A 19,921-nucleotide genomic window follows, 5' to 3' on the forward strand; every position below is an offset into this window, starting at 1 on the left:
AACCACCTGAAGTTGCATCAAGTAAAAGCTTTGGTTGCGGCTGCAATCCATTACGAAAAATATGATTCTGTGTGATATCGTCGAAACCATGGTCTGGACACTGTAACATAGATTTGAAACGTTCCCAGGCTTCGCAAAGAGTTTCCGTTGTATGTTGGGTAAATGTTGCAATTGCTGTTTTTGCATCCATGAATCGATTGTATGGGAAGAATCTGTTTCACAAAATTCTATTCTAAGACATTCCAATCGGCCATGGTTTCAGTCGATTGTTCAAGATACCAATCCTTCAATTTTCCAATCAAGGAGTGCGGAAACAATCTTATGAAGACAACTTCTTCTTCTGCTTCTGGTGCATCTAACGTACCGGCAAGCTCATAGAACTTTGTTAGATGGTTGTATGGATCTTCATGATCCAAACCTGAAAAAGGATTAGCATGAATAATTTGTAACAACCCTGTTTTCATTTTAGCTTGTCGATTTCCCGGATTGTTAGTGAGACGAGCCAATCGTCTCGGGCTGGTTTGACAAGGACCGTTGACAACTTTAGCCATTGTTTCTTTTGTTGTTTTTTATGAGGAAGTTGATGTAGATCCTCATTTTTTTTTCTATTTGGATAGTTTTTTTGTTTCTTCGTTTGCCTTTTGTTCTTTTATATTGTTCTTTCGATGTCGAGATCAATAAGAAGTTTTTTTCCGAACTATTGCCTCGAAGCATAAACATAAATTTTTCCACTTATCCAAACACTTGAACAAACGTTGCAAAAAACAAACAAATATATAAAATATATAAACAAATTCACAAAGCTTAAAAGTATAGAAACTATTGCGATGTTTTAATATCTTAAATGCAAATCCTCGGCAAAGGCGCCAATTTGATGTTAACTAAATTCAAATTTAAGTATTGTATTTATCGTATCCACGGGGATTGGGGAGATATCAAAACCGTTCAATATTTTCTAAAATTCTAAGCGGAAAGTTTCAAGATGTTTGATTGGAGTTACAAAAAGTAAAACGTACATAATAACTAAAGATAAATTTCAGAGGAATAGACTTGTTGGGAATTAGTTTTCTTTCACTGATTCAATATTCAAATCTCAGATCAGTTATACACAATTTAGGCATGTTTCATTATCATCACGTATTGCTCATAAACAAAGTTTATGTCTAAACATTTGATGAGAATTCTACTTTATGGTTTAATTGACGATTTGTCTGCCTATTAAACAATACGGTAGCTTTAAGGTTCAATACTTAAAGTGAATATTAAACCTAAATTGATGTCTAGCATTTAGAGTTTAATAGATGCTATCTTAGATCGAGATTAGAATTTTATTTGTCAATATCAATTCAATCCATGAAATAAACGATAAAATGAAGATAACATCAATAATGATTCAAACATAAATTGCATATAACGCCACAATCAAAATAAATACATTTTGTTTCAGTGAACTACAACCAATCCCAACAAGAGAAGGATTTAGCTACTCATGGTAGCTTGATGAACATTGGAAGAATTGAGTTGAAACCACATCAATGACGATTTCCTGACTCTTGATGTGAATCCAGCTCCTTCTACCAAAGACCTCCTCTATTCTTATTTCTATTACAAGGATATAGTGTATTACAAGATAAAAACTGGAATATCCCAACTGGGTTGTGTTTTGCTCTTCTTATAGCAGTTTTGGCCGCCTGAGTTCGCTATTCAAAGTGAGGTTCTCTTAGCAAAGTACCATTCTTCAACCTTAAGTCTTTCAAAATATCTTTCAGAGATTGTCAATGTTTGCTACGCGAACTATAGTTCACTAAGAGAACTTTCCCGCGCTGCTAGCGAAACTAGGTGATTTTGCTTCAGTCTTGGTTCGCTAAGCGAAAAATGGCTCGCTTAGCGAATCAGACTCTCACTGTACCTTCGCTTAGCGAATTGTCTGTTGTCTGAATTTTTCATTTTCTTTCCTTGACTTCGCTGGAGGTTCCCTGAGCGAACTATTCGCAGTAACTTTCGCTTAGCGAAGTGCCTGTTTTCTGGTTTTTCTTTGAGGGCCAAAACCTGCACAAAAGACAACAAAGCCAAATAAACTTGCACAATAATACTTTTATTCAATAATTGGGGTTTTATGTGAGAAACTTGCAATTTAAGTTAGATAAATGCTATGTTATAATAGGACATTTTACATGACTCAAGCACTTATCAAGCATAAAATTACTAACGTAAATTGTAACCTTTACTCTTATAAGGTGGCGTAAAGATAGCACAATCTGTACTTGTTATCTATCATTCCCACCATGACCGTTGGGAACTTTACAGTTGTATTTGTATTTCCTATTCTACCCTCCAACGGATCTATGCTTCTCTATAAAGGAAGCCATTGGAAGAATTTGAATGCAACTAATCACTTTTACAAAACTACACCAAAATGCTGCAAAAACTCTGTTGAGATATTCTCTGTATAGTTTTGTATTTTAAGCAACGAGTTTATGTTCAGATCTTGCTTTCAACACTTTGGTGTTGTTGTACTTAAACATTGTGTAATTTGCTTATTAGAAGCATCTTTATATACACAACTTTGTACTTAAACATTGTTGTTGTACTTAAACCTTGGGAGACTAAGAGATGGTCATAGTTCTCAAGAAGACTTTGGCTGCAGTCATAGTGGTTTCACAATAAGGATCAGCTAAACTTGCTGGGGTTGTCAACAAGGTTAATCAAAAGCTTATTGTGATTGTCTGTAATCACTTGGACTATAGTGGATTAAGTCCTTGTTGATAAGGCGGAATCACCTTGGCAGGTGGACTAGAGTAACTTCGTTAACAGTGAACCAGGATAAAAATAATCTTGTTCATTTATTTTTATTCACTTGTTAACTTTTTGTTTGTGTTGCGAAAAGATTATATTTGGTGCAACCCATATCAAACCCCTTTTTCTTGTGTTTTTTGCACCTTCAAATATCGGTATCAGAACCTCATAACATCATTCTCATTGATTCTGAAGTCACCACCTTTACTTTGATTGATCAACTCCAACCTTTCAATCAATCCCAAGTCCATCTTCTAACCTTCTCTGATCTCTTCGAGAATACCACTCTTCATATTCAACATTCCCAACTTTACACAATCAGGATTCATCTCGCACACTAGACTAATATCTCTGAATTGTTCAATCAACTCTAACTCACTAACCATCAATGCCAACATATGTAGAGATTTCCTACTCAAAGCATCCGCAACAACATTTGCTTTACCCAGATGGTAACTCAAATTGAAATTGTAGTCATTCAAAAATTCAAGTCATCTTCTTTGCCTCATATTCAAATTTTTTTAATCGAATAGATACTTCAAACTCTTATGATCACTGAACACTTCAAATCTAGAACCAAACATATAATGCCTCCAAATTTTCAACATGAACACCACGGCTGCCAACTCTAGATCATGTGTCATATAGTTCCTTTCATGAACTTTCAAATGTCTAGAAGCATAAGCCACAAGCTAATCATTTGGCATCAATACACCACCTAAGCCCGTCTACGAATCATCACAATATACAACAAATGATTCACTTGGATTTTACAAAATCAAAATTGGAGCATATGTCAACTTCTTCTTAAGTTTTTGAAAACTTTCTTCACACTTTACGTCCCAAACATAAGCTTGGTCCTTTCGAGTCAACTGAGTCAAAGGCAATGCTAACTTTTAGAAGCATTCAATGAACCTCCTATAATAACCAGACAAATTCAGAAAGCTTCTGATCTCAATGAAAGAGTTTAGAGTCTCCCACTGCAACACAACATCAACCTTTGACGGATCAACAACAATACCACCTCTAAAAATCACATGCCCAAGGAAACTCACCTTCTTCAAATAGAACTCACACGTAGATAACTTCACATACAACTTCTTATCTTTCAATGTCAACAACATAACCCTCAGATGCTCTACATGATCTACATCTGATTTTGAATATATCAAAATGTCATTGATGAACACAACAACAAACATATCTAAGTACAAATTCATGTACTCCATGAACACTCCAGGCACATTAGAAACACCAAACGACATCACCAAATACTCATTGTGGCCATACCTCGTCTTAAATGTAGCCTTCGGAATATCATCGGATTTCGCCCGAATATGAGGATAACCCGACCGCAAATTGATCTTGCTAAACACACAAGCACCAACCAACTGATCCATCAGTACATCAATTCTCAAAAGATGATACTTATTCTTGATAGTAACCTTGTTCAGATGTTGATAATCAAAAGACAACCACATGCTACCTTCTTTCTTCTTGACCAGCAATACTGGTGCTCCCCACGTTGAAACACTTAGTCAAACAAACGTCTTCTCGATTAGATCTTTTAACTATTTCTTTAGTTCGCTCTGCTCTGAAGCAGACATCCTATAAAGAGCCATCGAAATAAGACTAGTAACAGGTACTAAGTGTATAGTAACTCAACTTCTTGCTCTGGAGGCAAGTGACAAATATCTTCAAGAAAAACATCAGGAAATTCAAACACCACCGACATATCACTAGTCGTCACATCGTTTTCCACTCTAAGAGAAGTGAACATAACCAATACCAGATCATTCTCCCTTAAATACATCTCAACTTTATCGGTAGACAAGAATCTCGAATCTGCATTCTCATTAAGTTCGGGAAACAACACAACCTCAACAATGCCTGCACTCTTGCAATCAGTGGCACACTGAAACATCTATCCACACCTGCAACACCTTAGAGAAACAAAAGCTTCTCCCCCATTTGTTTCAATCCTGCCCTGCTAGCGATTAGAAAATAAACGAGTACAGCCAGTGTTTCACATACATGCCGCATATAAAAGAACTAACAACATTACAAAACCTGGTCGAATAGACTGGTCTACTTTGATACCACTAATGTAACACCTTAAACCCGTAAAACTTATATTTACATAATTACTCAACAATTTAAGTTGTCACGGTGACAACCCTTCAATAATTCAAAAACATGTAGCATAACGCAACGGCAATATAAATAACATACAACACCTATCATCACACGCTCCGCCATACATTAGGCTCATTCCAGCAGAATCATCATCAAAGCAAGTAATAACAACATGAAAACTCCACAAATTTAGTCTCAAATGTTTAACTTTCATAATGTAATTATAATGGAGTTGTATTGTTCAACTCTCAACAACTTCAAAAACTTTAGCAAACATGGTATTAAACTTCAACAAATCACAATAAACAAAAACAAATGTTCCCAGCCCCGCTGTTACATAATCAGATCATAACATCTAGAGTAATAACGAAACTAAACAAAAATAACTCCGATGAGCTATCTTTCACTCACAACAACAACTTATAATCCTGGTTATCTGCAAGATGTCCATGATGGACAATGTAATGCCCAATACTGCTTTCAGGATTACCGACTGGCCCTACAAACAAACATAAGTCTTTTCAGTATGCTTTGTCCTCACTCATATGCTTTCCAGGAAACTTCCCAGAAGGTCACCCATCCAAATACTACTCCATGTCAAACACGCTAAACTGTGGAGTTTTTATCTGTTAGGCTACCGAGAAGAATATGCATCTTGTTGGTATAGGTAGTACCAATGAATTCATATAAGCCTTCCTTCAACTATGCAGTCATATACCTGCATAGCCTCAGGATCTCTCTGATTCTGATGTGATTCGGCGACCATTCCTCGCCCTCTTCAACCATGGGAGTGTCTCATTGCCATGCCTCGTGCACCGACAACCACTCTCCGCCCATATTGGCCTCGGGTGTTACAGACAACGTTAAAGAAAATGGAGTGAGAATTAAATTTAATAAATTTAATGGTGTAAGCTGCAAGGTAGAATACAAACATCTACACATATTTCACATTAATCACATGATCATATTCTCTAACCAACTCAATCATGCACGATCGCAATCACGCATAAAACTCAATTATGCAATGCGACTCATGACAACAACTCAACTCCTATACATGTTTTACCATTTATGGAAAAGTTAGGCCCATCTGGCTTCTGATCCCCACCATAGAACCAGAGCACGCCATAATTTCTACCATCACCATAAGTAACTGTCATACCCTATATTTGCCCCTTGTTCATTTGATGCATGATACTTTTCAGGTTCCTCTTTTCAATAGGATACTTACATCATTCTAGGTTCAATATTCAACGTCATTTAGAAAGAGCTTAAATGTTCAAAAGCCTCACCTTTTCCTCCAGAATATCTTCGAAGATACTTCTTTATCTATCAAAATTGAAACCTCTATGATTATCCAAGTACTTAACATATATATTAGGGGTTTCATCCCATAATTGTTCCTTAATGGTATGAAATTATACCACATTCAATCACTTAAGTTGGTGAGGCAATTTGTTGGTTTCTCAAATTGCAATGGGAAAAATGTGATTGTGACAGTATTTCCAGAGGTTGCGCTATTGTTGGCATCATAGATTACATCACGACACATAAAATCACGCCGTGATTTGATGAATTATTCATTTTTCTTCTTCTTTTCTTCAATTCTTATGTATCAGTCTCGCTCCCCTTCTTGTCACTGTAACTTGCACCATGTAAAAGATCGTAGAATTGTGTTGTTAAAATAATTGTTGAATTTAATTGATATTTTCCATAATATGATTAGTACAAGTATAACCTTCCCTCTTCATGAAATGTTAGCTACAAATGTGATTAAATTATTAAGTAAAATGCTAGAAAAATGTAGTATGACAGAGTGTCATCATAATCCCAAACTTGAAAAATGATTTTTCTTCAAAGAACTATAAGATGAAAATATATAGTAATATAGAAAAATTACAGATCAGTGCTTCTTCCGGAATACTTCCACGATCATACGTAGATGCTACTTTCATTCTCAAACTTCAAGATGAATATATATATATATATATATATATATATATATATATATATATATATATATATATATATATATATATATATATATATATATATATATATATATATATATATATATGACGGGTCATCATGAGGGGAAAGTATTTATATTGGGTGTATGAGTCCTCTCATTTATAAAGTGCTCAACCTCCACTTTTCCAAGCAATTTGGGACTTACACAACTTACACTTGTTTCTCAACAATCTCATTCACAGGTGTGAGTCCATCCACAATGCTCTCAATCAAGCGAAAGCTTTTTTATCCACATAGTTGTACCGCCGCTGACAAAATCCCTTACCATGTCACGAACACTCTAATGAGACATGTCGCCTGACCACTACCATGCCAGAAAGAATTTTGATACAAGGAGTCAATCTATTACTCGAACCGCACTCTGATACCACTAATGGGTCATCATGATAGGAAAACATCCACATGTGATCAAACTCTAACCTAAAGTTTAAGGAGTCAACCAAACAAGTATGAGAGACACCTCATATTCACCCAAAACCTTAAGACAACGGGAGTATGTGTCCTCTCATTTATAAAGTGCTCAACCTTTACTTTTCCATATTGGGTCATCAATTCGGGGGTCAATATAAAAGAGTATTTTTATATTGGGGCATTTGTTTATGAGCAATACACCTTGTGAGAGACACTTCACATACTCACCCAAAACTTTAAGGTAATAGGTGAGTGGGTTCTCTCACTTATAAATGCTTGAGTCTCACATAATCACACTTTTTCTCAACGCTCTCCCTCAAGTGTGAGTCTATCCATAATACTCGTTGTCAAGCATAATTTCTTTCATCTACATACACTTGTACTGTCGTTGACCTTTTCAACTAGACACCTCTTACCAACCATAATGTAACGAGTACTTCCAATATAAGTGAGTTGGTTCTTCACTCGAACCAACAACTCATGATATCACTATTGGGTCATCAATTTGGGGGTCTACATGATGGAGCATTTTTACATTATGGTCTTTCTTTATGAGCAACAAATTTTGTGAGAGACACACCACATACTCACCCAAAATCTTAAAGTAATGTGTGTGTGGGTTCTCTCACTTATAAATACTCAAATTTCCACTTTTCTCTAATAAATGTGAGACTTCCCCACACTTTGTTTTTCAATATTTTTAAACTCACACTTAAACTTAAAACCAACAAATTGAATTTAATCCATTTGAACCGAAAAAAAAAAGTTTAATTAAACTCAAATAATTTCCAAAAAATAAAAATAAAACTCAAAAATACATTCAAAATGAAAAGCTAGTCCAAATTATATAAATACACTAATTTTTTTTTTTGGATAAAACATACTAATAAACGAACACATGGATTATGGATTTTATTTCAAAATCACTTAAATGATATAGGCATTGGACTTAGTTTTTTATTTTTATTTAATAATAATTAATTTATGTTTTTACATTTTTTTCCCATTGCTCATAATATGAACACATTTGATACATTCATATTCCTATAAAGTAAGTAAAGCTAGCAACCATTTCATCTTCAATTATCATCCTCAATCCAAGGACTTTGTTTAGGTTTCCCAACATTCCTAAGTGCTTTCCAAACAACACTATTACACATAAATCCAGAACCAAAAGCTATTTGAAAAACTCTATCACCTTTCTTAATCCTTTCATTGAACTCAAGATATGCAAGCTCATACCAATTACTACTACTTGAAGTGTTACCAAATCTCTCCAATGTCTTCCTTGATGCTTCCATATACTCCTCAGTCAACTCCAAATTCTTTTGTATCTCATCCAACACTTTCTTGCTTGTGGCCAATGCACATACATGCTCAAAAGCTAGCTTGAAATCAGGAATGTATGGCTTTGTTTTGTTTTTCTTGAAGACTAAGTTGGTGAAGAAGTGAAGTTGTTCTGAAATAGGTAGTACTAGTGGACCAAGTGTTGTAATGTTGGCTTTTAGTGCATGGCCTCCAACTTCTATTACATCTTTGCTTATTGATAGTCCTTTCTTTCCCTCATTGTCTTCTCTTTGATGTATGCTTTTGTAGCTTTTGTTGTCCATTCCTTTGTGAGTTCTGACCAGCTGCAACATGGGTTGGTTGGTCATATCTCAAACCAAAAGAAATTTTAGAAGTCACGTAGGCGATAAGTCTAAACTAAACTATTTCATCAAGACAAAGACAAGTTGTATTTCATGTTTAATGAGTAAATATTTTTTAATTTGGTTTACCGTATTTAAAATTCAAATCTTAATTGCAATTTTCACTTCAGACTCGCTGACTACATCACTTTTAAAATATAGCACGTAGTCAACAAGTTTGAATCATTTGATAAAGATCAGATAACTTATATCTCAAGTTTATTCTTTACATTTCTCTCTGTAAATTTTATTTACTAAGTCTAAATTATGAGTTTTTTATCTTGATTACGCATTTCATTTGATACCAACCGACTACGTGATTGTTAGAATATGTCATGTAGTCAGCACGTCTCTACCATCCGATAAAGACTAAACAACTTATTTTTCAACTGCATATTTAAATATTTTTAAATATAAAATATTTTGTTTAAAATGTCAGTTTCCTGACCAACATTATACTCGGTGATTATGTGATTGCACAAATATCATGATTGTGAGAATCGGGACTCACTAGTTAACCCTAAAATTAAAATCTTTTACGAATTAAAAAAAAAGAAATTATGTGATGAGGAGATAATACCTGTTTGAGTTCATACTTAGCACGCCATCTATCTAGTCGATAATTCGAGAGCAATACGGCCGAAGCTCCCATTCTAAAGAAGCAATTAGGAAGAAGCATGTCAAAGTCATTACCACTATACCATGAATAGCTAACAGCTTCTGTGCTAACTACCAATGCATAAGATCCTGGATAAGAATCAAGAAGGTCTTTCGCTAAATCAACGGCTACGATTCCGGCAGCACAACCCATACCACCAAGGTTAAAGCTACGAATATCGGGTCGAAGCTTGAAATGGTTTATCACCATTGATGAGATTGATGGAGTTGTGTTTAATATTCCACAGTTTACTATAAGGATTTTGATGTCTTTTGGTTTTACTTTTGTGGCTGCAAGAAGGTTCTTAATTGCACCAAACATCACAATTGATAATTCTTCTCTGCCTTCTTTTAATGATGATGTGTAACCGGGGCGAAAAACTGCTTTTGGTAAGTAGGTTTCATCTCCTATGCCAGATTTTTTGAGAACTTGTTCTTGAAATTTAATGGCGGATTCGTTGAAATTTCCTGATGTTTTTGCTAACTCGGTGAACTCTTCCTTGGAGATCTGCACAAATAGTCCAATCAGATATATGCAAACATCAACAGCGGTTTGAAAGAGTTTATAAAAATAGCTTAAGACTAAACATGTTTATAAGATGTTTTCAACTTTTTCTCTGAAGTACAGACCCCAAACAAGATCACCGAACACAACACTAATGTTGATATTAGTGGTGGAGTCAGAACCCTAGACCATAGATATTAAAATAAATTAATTTAAATCATCTCACAGACAGGAGCGCGAATTCAAATCTACGACATCTTACTTATTCGTCTTTAAAATATGAAATATGACATAAATGAATGGTACTTGTTTAAAGCGCGACTTATATAGACGTGACCCCATGCCATGGGTGAAAAATAAATAAATTTAAGACTAAGTGAATTAGTGGTGTGAATAAAAATTTTCATGAATTCAAAATGTAATTTATATAAATATTTAGTTTCAATTTCTAAAATTCAGGAACTTCAATTGAACTTGTCATAGTAGTTGTCTCTGCCACTCATTGATGCATAGAGATCAATAATAATTTTAAAAAATATAATAAATTAAATATAATTATAAGTGTTAGGGTCGTGTCGGTGTCTGACACAGACAATGGCATGAACACGTTGAACATGGACACACTATTTTTTAAAGATGTCAATGCTACATAAATTATTATAAGCGCGTATTGAAATATAGACAAAAATAGTCACTCTGTTTTTTATTTTAAAAATCTAAATTGAAATATTTAGATAAGAAGTCATAAATTTGACATTACCTTGTAATCATTTGAAGGTCGAAAACACGAGAAATCGATCAAATAGGTAGAACGAGGTGTAGAATCAATATAAATATAGAGCATAAGTAACAAAACTCCAGAAATAAACAAACCCTCAGTGATGTTATATTTCACAAAGAGATCTTCCATAGTGAATTTTCCAATATGATTAATCAAGATTGCAAGCAAAGGGGGTGCCAATAGTAAATACAAGCGATGGTTAATGAGATAACCATAGCCCAATTTCACATATTTTAGATTAACAGAACTAAGAAAATCTGGCATTCTGGGCCGTACTTTAACCAAGAATGAAATTGGGCCATTGCTATCTGCACCCCTTTGTGAAATATCTGTGGAAAATTCTTCACTTTCATTTGACATGATGGAAAAAGTTGATTGAAGAAAAAAGTTGAAAATGTATAGATGGGTTTAATGAGCTAATGAAAATTGATTGGCATGATTGAATTTAATTGAGTTGAGAAATGGGAAAGTGAAATAGAAAGGTTTGAAAAGTGTAGGAAGGAAAGAAGCGTGATGGGGGTGTATATGTAGGGATGTGGGAGAAAAAGAGTGGTTGGTGTAGTAAATGATGTAAAATAGAATAGGTATGTTGTGCATGAATGCGTATGAGAAGCATATTTGTAGCACCATTGAGATTGTATGCAAGAAGAAGTGAGTGATAAGTTAATAACATATCAATTTAATATTTGGTTGGTTGTTATTAATAATAATAATAATAATAATAATAATAATAATAATAATAATAATAATAATAATAATAATAATAATAATAATAATAATAATAATAATAATAATAATAAATTGACTTGAGCGTTGGAGTATTAACTATACAAATTTACTTCGCACCGGTGCTTCAAAAACTTAGTGTCTCAACTGCATCCAAATTTTTAATTCCTAAACAAAACAAATTTATAAAATAGTCAAATTGTAGTTATTTTCGCTGTCATTTTTAGGTTCAACCGCTCCACTCTCTAACTTATAATTGATAATTTTGGTTTGAAGTCGAAATTTACAAATCCTATATTTAAGATATAGTCGAGTATAAAGGAAAAATCAATTGTATTTTAAAAACAACCCCTCCGAAATCAATTATTGAGTATATATATATATATATATATATATATATATATATATATATATATATATATATATATATATATATATATATATATATATATATATATATATATATATATATATATATATATATATATATATATATATATATATATATATGCTTGCTTAAAATATGTTTCATTTAAATTTTGAAAGAATAAAATCATATTCCAAAACACATTTAGCGTGATTTAAGGAAAATATAAATATTAGTTTTCCTTTTATGGCATTTGAAACTCTTTTTTTAACTGATAGCATTACAACAAAAGAAGAATGGAACTTGGGCTTAGGCCCTCTTTTAAACCAAAAAAAAAAAAAAAGAATGGAACAAAAAGATATGAGGACATAAATCAAGATCCTATCAAGAGTAAACAAACTTATGGAAAGATATCACTAGCCTATTCTTAACAAAATCAACCCTTAAATAAATAGGGATGGAAGAAAAATAAGTAGAATTAGTAATATTCAGCTCAGTGTTAGCTAAAGTGTCAGCACAACTATTCCCTTCCTGGTAAATATGGGAAACTACAAAATTACAATTAGCAATTATCCTTATACAATTCAGCCATCTATTTCTAATGTACCAAGGCACTAAAAAAGGAGATTTAAAAGCTTTGACCACCGTCATAGAGTCAGTTTCCAACCAAATATTGCTCAAATTCTTCTCATAAGGAAACTTAATTGCCATCATGGCACCCAAAAGTTCGGCCATGAGAGAATTAGCAACAACCAAAAAAGAAGCAAACGCACCTAAAAAATTACCATCGTTATTTCTCACAATGCCTCCACAAGCAAACAAACCAGAAGGAGAAATAGAGGTGTACCATCACAATTGATTTGATCCAGTTCTTGGGGGCCGAATAGGAACATGAAATTTCTTCAGCATTACAAAATCATGCATATTCAAATAAGATTCAACAATGGAGGAGCCACCGGCTAAAGAAACAGAATCCAATATAGAAGAGATGAAGCTTTGGACAGAATGAGGAACATCCTGAAATTTCAGCCTATTTCGAGCCAACCAAATAGCATTAAGAATAATGACAATGGCAGCAATGGAAACAATCTTGCATTGACCCGAACCGAACTTCCGACAAATAGCCAAAGGTCGGACCAATCAATAATAGGAGAAAAGTAATTCAGAATTTTACACAACCAATACCAAAGAAGAGAAGCAAACTTACAATCAAAGAAAAAATGAGAGGCGGTTTCCTCCGCTTCCTTACATAAGCCGCAATGCTAAGGAAAAGCGAAATTCCTTCTATGCCATTGATCATCCGTAGAAACTTTGCAATGAAGAAGCTTCCACACGAAAGCAGACTTAGAAGGAGGAATTGATTTAGATCAAATCCACCTCCACCACTCCTCGCGAAGCCCACCAACCTCTTAAAATCAAAACTAATCTTGGAGGTAAGATCACCATTCGGAGAATCAATCCAAACTCTAAAGTCCGGGCGAAGATCAAACAGGATAGGACAACATAAAATTCTCTCTTGAAGAGCCATCAGAATGGGAGAAATGGCTTTGGTGAAATCCCATATACCATCGGTCATAATACTACTGACATTTTAATCGACGAGATTAGAATTATCCTCGATACTATGGTATTTAAAACTAGTTTCAACGTGGAAACAAACATAGCATTAACCCCTTTTTAAACTACCTAATTTATTTATTTTTTGCACAAAAAATGTTAAAAATATCATACTACACAATATATTATATGGTATTTAGACTTAAGCTAAATCATTAGCGAGTTTTTGATTTTTGATTTATATATTTTATTTTAAAAAAAAAATCAAATCTTAAAATCATTTTGATATTTTTTTTTAAAGTGCAAATTTAAAAAAAAAATAAAAAATCAGATTTCTTTTTGTAGATTTTAATTTTAAAGACAAATAATAAAATAATTTTAAGAAAAAAAATATAGGGCATTATAAGTAGTTAAACTTAGTATTTATAAATAGAAGCAATCTTTTTCTTACGAGTGATGTTATAAAGTAGAGTATGTTAGAGTGTGTTTGGTTCTGCGGTTAAAAAATTTGATTTTGAGTAAATTGATTGTGTAAAATTGATTCTGAATAAAAGTAAATTAAAGATAAAGTGATTTATGTTTGAAGAAATTCTTGTAAAAATGAGATGAACAATAATTTCAAGTGTAAAAATCATGTTTGATCAAAAGCTACAAATCTTAGTTTCAAATAGAATAAATTTTAAAAAATATAATCAATTCGACTTGAAATCAACCAAACACTCTGAAATCAATTTTAAACATCCAGAATCAATTATAAATACCCCCAGTTGAAAATTTGGCAATTTCCTACAAAATTACCAGCCGACAACTAACTAGACACTAGATGTTTATGATATTGCAAGTGGCATGTCCAAACCACCTCGTTGACAATTCAATATACTATTGTAATTTGAGTTACAATTCAATATACTTTGTAATTTGAGTTCTCATCTTACAATTGAATATATTAACGCTTATCAATTATTAACCAAAAAATCTACCAAGTTTCATAAATGTTGCTTGAAAAATCAACAATAGCCTCCATCTATAATACTAATAATTCCTAGACTTGGGTCAAAATCAAAGAATGAATCAAGTATATCACATCATCAAAATAGCTTTCATCTATAATACTAATAATTCCTAGACTTGGGTCAAAATCAAAGAATGAATCAAGTATATGACATCAAAATCAATAACTATTGATAAACAACATTAAAGTCCTTTCTTATTACTAAAAATACTATGGTATATACACTTTACAATCAAAATTCAAAACTATAAAATTGAAATTTCAGTACAAAAATATCATCTTCAAAGTCAATCGAAATTAAATTTCCAAGAAAACACAAAAAAAACGCCGACATATAAACACAGACACTTGAGACAGACGGACGCTGATATACTTGTTAAACACGCAATACACCTTCAATCTAAAGTATCAGTGTAATATTCACTTCAATTAACTTCATAACAAAGATTCACCTACCTTCAACTAAAGGTCCAGACCAAGTAACAGATGTTGAAGAAATTTGAGGAACATCATGAAAAGTTGGGTGTGATGCATAACCAAAATACAAAGAATACTCAGACAAAACATCCCTTGACTTCAACCGTTGCAACAAACAACTATCCATATTCTCCGACTCTTCACCTCCCTCATTCCTCCCTTCCAAAACATTCACCACCTGTCTCATACTTGGCCGAGACTTAGGCTCCGGATAAGCACACAACAAACCCAAATGCAACACTCTCTCCAATTCCTGCAAACTAAACTCCCCCTTAGCCCTCACCCTCTCATCAAGTGCACACACAAGCTCCCCTTGCTCCAAAAGTTTCCAAACAAACTCAACCAAACCCGGTTTACCGTCTTCCAGCGGTCTCCTCCCACACATGACCTCCAAAATCAAGATCCCGAACATGTAAACATCGGTATGAGTAGAAGCTCGGCCCGTTTTTATCACTTCAGGAGCCATGTAACCGACCGTTCCAACCAACTTCGTCGTTCTAGCTACTTGTCCATGGTTTTGCAGCCTAGCTAAACCAAAATCACCTAACTTTCCATTCATATCTTTATCAAGTAAAACATTGCTAGCCTTGATATCTCTATGCACCACCTTAACTTCCCATCCTTCATGCAAATACAAAACAGCATAAGCCACATCCTTAAGAATCCTTATTCTATCTTCAAAACTCAACATCTTTCTCTCATTATCAAAATCACAAAACACTCTTTTATCTAAACTTCCATTCTCCATATAGTCATAAACCAACATGAAATTTCCAGCATTTTTCTTGCACCAACCTCTCAACCCTACTAAATTCCTTTGCTTCAACCTTCCAAGAGTCGAAACTTCTGCAAGAAACTCTCTCACACCATTATTCTCATGAGAAATATTCTTCACCGCAATCACAACTCCTCCTCTTAAAACACCCTTATAAACTTTCCCATTTCCACCAACACCAATCACATTCTCCTCCGAGAAACCTTTCGTCGAGCGTTTAACTTCTTCGTACGACATTCTATGCGGCCAATACTCCATCTCCCAATCCTCCATTTCACTTCTCCTCTTCTCTCTCTTTCTCTTCACCTGAACCAAAAACATTACCAACATAACCAAAACACAAACAATAAAGAAAACTCCTAAACTAAACCCTGCAACAAACCGTTTCGACTCAAAAATTGAATCTTTCGGAAGAACAAAAGACGGTAAACCAATAGTAATAATCTCATCACTAAATGAAAAATTTGTATTGCTAAAACTCCAAGCCAAGATTTTATGACTCTGAACTAATTGCCCAGTTGAGCTAGTAAATCCAACAAACATCTCATCTTCAAAAACATCAGACAAATTGACAGAAACATTCAACAAAGGCTTAACAGGTTTCTTCATACCCGATTTCGCCATCGAAACATTGATCAAAGAATCTTCATAATCAATCCAAACCTGATAATTCTCACCATTATTCAACACCAGTTTCTTAAAAATCTGATCTTTTCCACTTTTTGCATCATCAATCCAAAACCCAGCATCATGGGAAACAACAGATGTAAGAGAATTTACATCAATTCCAACATGGTTATCATTGATGTCTTCAAACTCCTGGTTCATGAAAACATCAAACTCAACACCGAAAACATGGTTATTCGAATCTCCGTTGTTGGTAAGGTTGAAAAGACCAAGATGTTGAGCTGAGCTTGTTCCTTGGATGCCTTTGAGAGGTGTGAAGATGAAGACTAAACCATGGCCTGGAAGTGTGTCTTTGAAAGGTGCCATGGAGAAGATGAAGGAGGTGGAGAAAGGGTAGACATGAGAAGATGAAGAGTTTTTTGTTGGGATTTTGTGAGGGTAGAGAGCACGACCGATGGAGAAGGTTTGATGGTGTGTGAGAGTTAGGATATGAGAATCGATTGTGGAGTTTCCGAAGAGGGAGATGGTTGAGGAGTTGAAAGAGTTGAAGATGAAGTCGATGGAGGAGGTTGAGGTGAAGAGAAGGAAAAAAGTTGATGAGAGAAGAAGAAGAAGATGATGAAATCTATGAGAGTTTTTGTGTCCAACCATTTTCTGAGAAATTAAGAAACAGAGTTTGTAACATTAACATAACAGTGTGTGTATGTATGAGACAGAGACAAGAAACTAGGTACGAGAAAATGGATTTTATGTTTGTTTGTTTGTTTGGTCAACTATGTGTACTCAGAGATTAGTTTTTTTTTTTTTTGTAGTAATTGATGATTATACAAAAATAGTAAAAAATGAATGTGTTGACTAATGATTAAAATTTATTAAAATTGGAGTGGTGGCCAAGTTTTGATGCTTAGACAAAATCAAACCAAAGACTTTAAATTGTTCAGCAAATGAATGAAAACTCAAAGGAAGGAACATAATTTTAGTTTTACTTTTTTTATAGGTTTTTTATTTAGCTGCAACTCTGTCACACTACCTAGAAGCAATAATAGAAGCAATAGTCAAGTCTCATTCTTTGGTCCTCATTGTAGATATAAATAAAAATTTAAATATGAACTACTAGAATTTTTTAAAATCCGGAAAACATCAAGGTTTTTTTGGAATTTTTTAAATATCCGGTTAAACTAAGGGACATTTTTTACTACTGGTTTTTTCAAAATAACTGGTATAACTACATGCATTTTTACTGGGTTTTCAAAATGTTTGATATAACTGCATGCATTTATATCAGTTTTTTCAAAATATATGGTAGAAAATATGCATTTTTACCAATTTTTTCAAAATGTCCAATAAAATAAATATGCATTTTTATTGGACTATTGAAAATATCCAATAAAAATGCATGAGAAACATGAGTTTTACGAATATTTCTTAAAAACCCGTAAAAATGCATGTTTTTTTCGAAATGAGTGGTAAAAACCTAAAAAGGATCCAGTAAAATTGTATACTCACTTGTCATAAATTTGGTACTTGAATGAAAAATCTGGTATGATTGAGAGCTTTTCAAAAAAATTCAAAATGTAACAAGAATAGTGAAATGGGTTTTTACTCAGCAAGGTTAATATGGTAAAATCGCAATATTTTGAGGTGTTAGGTTTAATTTGGGGTTGGCAGAAAAATTCTTCTGAGTCTGGCCTACGATAAATTTTTAAGATCTATGTCTGACCTATGGTCTATTATAGACTTTTTTATTTAGTCTGGTCTTGCCTTTATAAAAGTTTAGCATGACATGAAAGCCCATTTAAAATTTATTTTACATTAGGTCTTTCAAATAGTCAATTTTAATTATTTTTTTTGGTTAAATTACTCCCGAGGTCCTTTAAGTTATTTAATTGTAACAGTTTGGTACTTTATGTTGTTTTGGCTACAACTAGGTCCTTTATGTTATCAAATGTGTGCATCATTATCCTTTTTTATCCGAGAAAATGTGATAATTGTGGATGCAATTATTTTGAGGGATGTAAAAATGATGAAGTGCTTCCAAAAACACAACAATAAACATTTCTAAATGATTAAAATGAGAGAAAAATGAGGCAGATATCACCCAAAATGACCAAATTGTTAAAAAAAAACTTGAAGGACCAAACTGTTATAATTAAATAACTTAAAGGACCTTGGGAGTAATTTAACCTATTTTTTTAAATAGAGAATGTAACCTTTTATATATTATTTAGCTTGACATGGCCAGACTTGTATATTCCGACCTATAAGATTTTTAATAGGCTTTTTTTATAGCCTAAGTCGACTAAAAATAAATAGATATTTTAAAAAAAAACTTAAACCTACCATCTTTATTAAATAGGTCAGGCCATGTCATGTTTAAATAGGCCAAAATTATAGATATTTGTAGGTCGATCTAGTCTATTCCCATCTCTATCCTAGGCATGGGCATATAAACATCAAAATTTAAATATTTATTAGTTCAACTCTATTATTTTTTTAATCAACTATAAGTATTTAGTAATTTTTCTAAAATATTGGTGAAATTAGATTTAAAAAATAGGTTACATAAGACTCTTGGGAGTAATTTAACCTATAATTAAATAACTTAAAGACCTTGAGAGTAATTTAAATATTGGTGATCTAAGACTCTTTTTCTAAAATTGTTGATCGTATTAGATTTTCAATCTATATTGATGATGCAACTAGCAATATAGTATATAGTCATTTTTTTAGATTATTGGTAGATGTAGATTTATCAAAAATGTTACGCGGCTATGTATTATTAGTTGAGATGGAAGGCTATGTATTTCATGTAAGTGTTCTACTCAGTGTTTTAAAAATTGAACCGGACATTAAACTGGTGAGGTACTGGGTCACTGGTTTATTAGTCGAACCACTGAGTCACTGGTCAAATCGCATGACTAAACCGGGTTAAACCGGATAATTTGATTGAATAGACCGGTCGTTATAACAAAATTATATAAATATAAAATCTGTCAAACCGGATGATTCAGTCTCTACAAAATATAACTAGCACTTAAATTTTTTGAAAATATCATATTATAAATAAATTCACAAGTTCATAATTTAAATTCAAATTTTACACATAGGTATCACACACAATAAAATAGTACATAATTATAAAATATAATTGCAAACAAAAGTTTAATCGCAACATAATTTAATTGAATAATCTATAACAAAATAATTTCAGTGCCTACTAAATTTAATTTCAAAAAAAGAAAAATTATTTCAATATTGGGATCTCCTTCTTCAATATCAAAATCATCTGTAACAAAATCAACCGCATTTGCAACAATTTGTTTATTTTTTTTTATTTTATTTTTATTTTTATTTTTATTTTTCATTAAAATAGTC

The 19,921-nt window shown here is 33.0% G+C and overlaps 2 protein-coding genes across 2 annotated transcripts; both read right to left on the reverse strand.

Moving 5' to 3' along the window:
• Positions 1-8,453: 8,453 nt before the first annotated feature.
• LOC131637031 (3-ketoacyl-CoA synthase 15-like) lies at positions 8,454-11,365 on the reverse strand. The gene is made up of 3 exons (XM_058907596.1): positions 10,985-11,365; positions 9,643-10,227; positions 8,454-9,005 (listed from the first exon to the last, which is right to left on the reverse strand). Exons 1-3 carry the CDS (start codon positions 11,363-11,365, stop codon positions 8,454-8,456), a joined length of 1,518 nt encoding a protein of 505 aa, XP_058763579.1.
• A 3,471-nt stretch (positions 11,366-14,836) lies between these two features.
• Positions 14,837-17,299, reverse strand: LOC131637028 (L-type lectin-domain containing receptor kinase VII.1-like). Its single transcript, XM_058907595.1, has one exon. The coding sequence runs from the start codon at positions 17,195-17,197 to the stop codon at positions 15,116-15,118; it is 2,082 nt and encodes a 693-aa protein (XP_058763578.1). The 5' UTR covers positions 17,198-17,299; the 3' UTR covers positions 14,837-15,115.
• Between the last annotated feature and the right edge of the window lie 2,622 nt (positions 17,300-19,921).

The sequence above is a fragment of the Vicia villosa genome, unplaced genomic scaffold, assembly GCF_029867415.1.
Source record: "Vicia villosa cultivar HV-30 ecotype Madison, WI unplaced genomic scaffold, Vvil1.0 ctg.001892F_1_1, whole genome shotgun sequence".
NCBI lineage: Eukaryota > Viridiplantae > Streptophyta > Magnoliopsida > Fabales > Fabaceae > Vicia > Vicia villosa.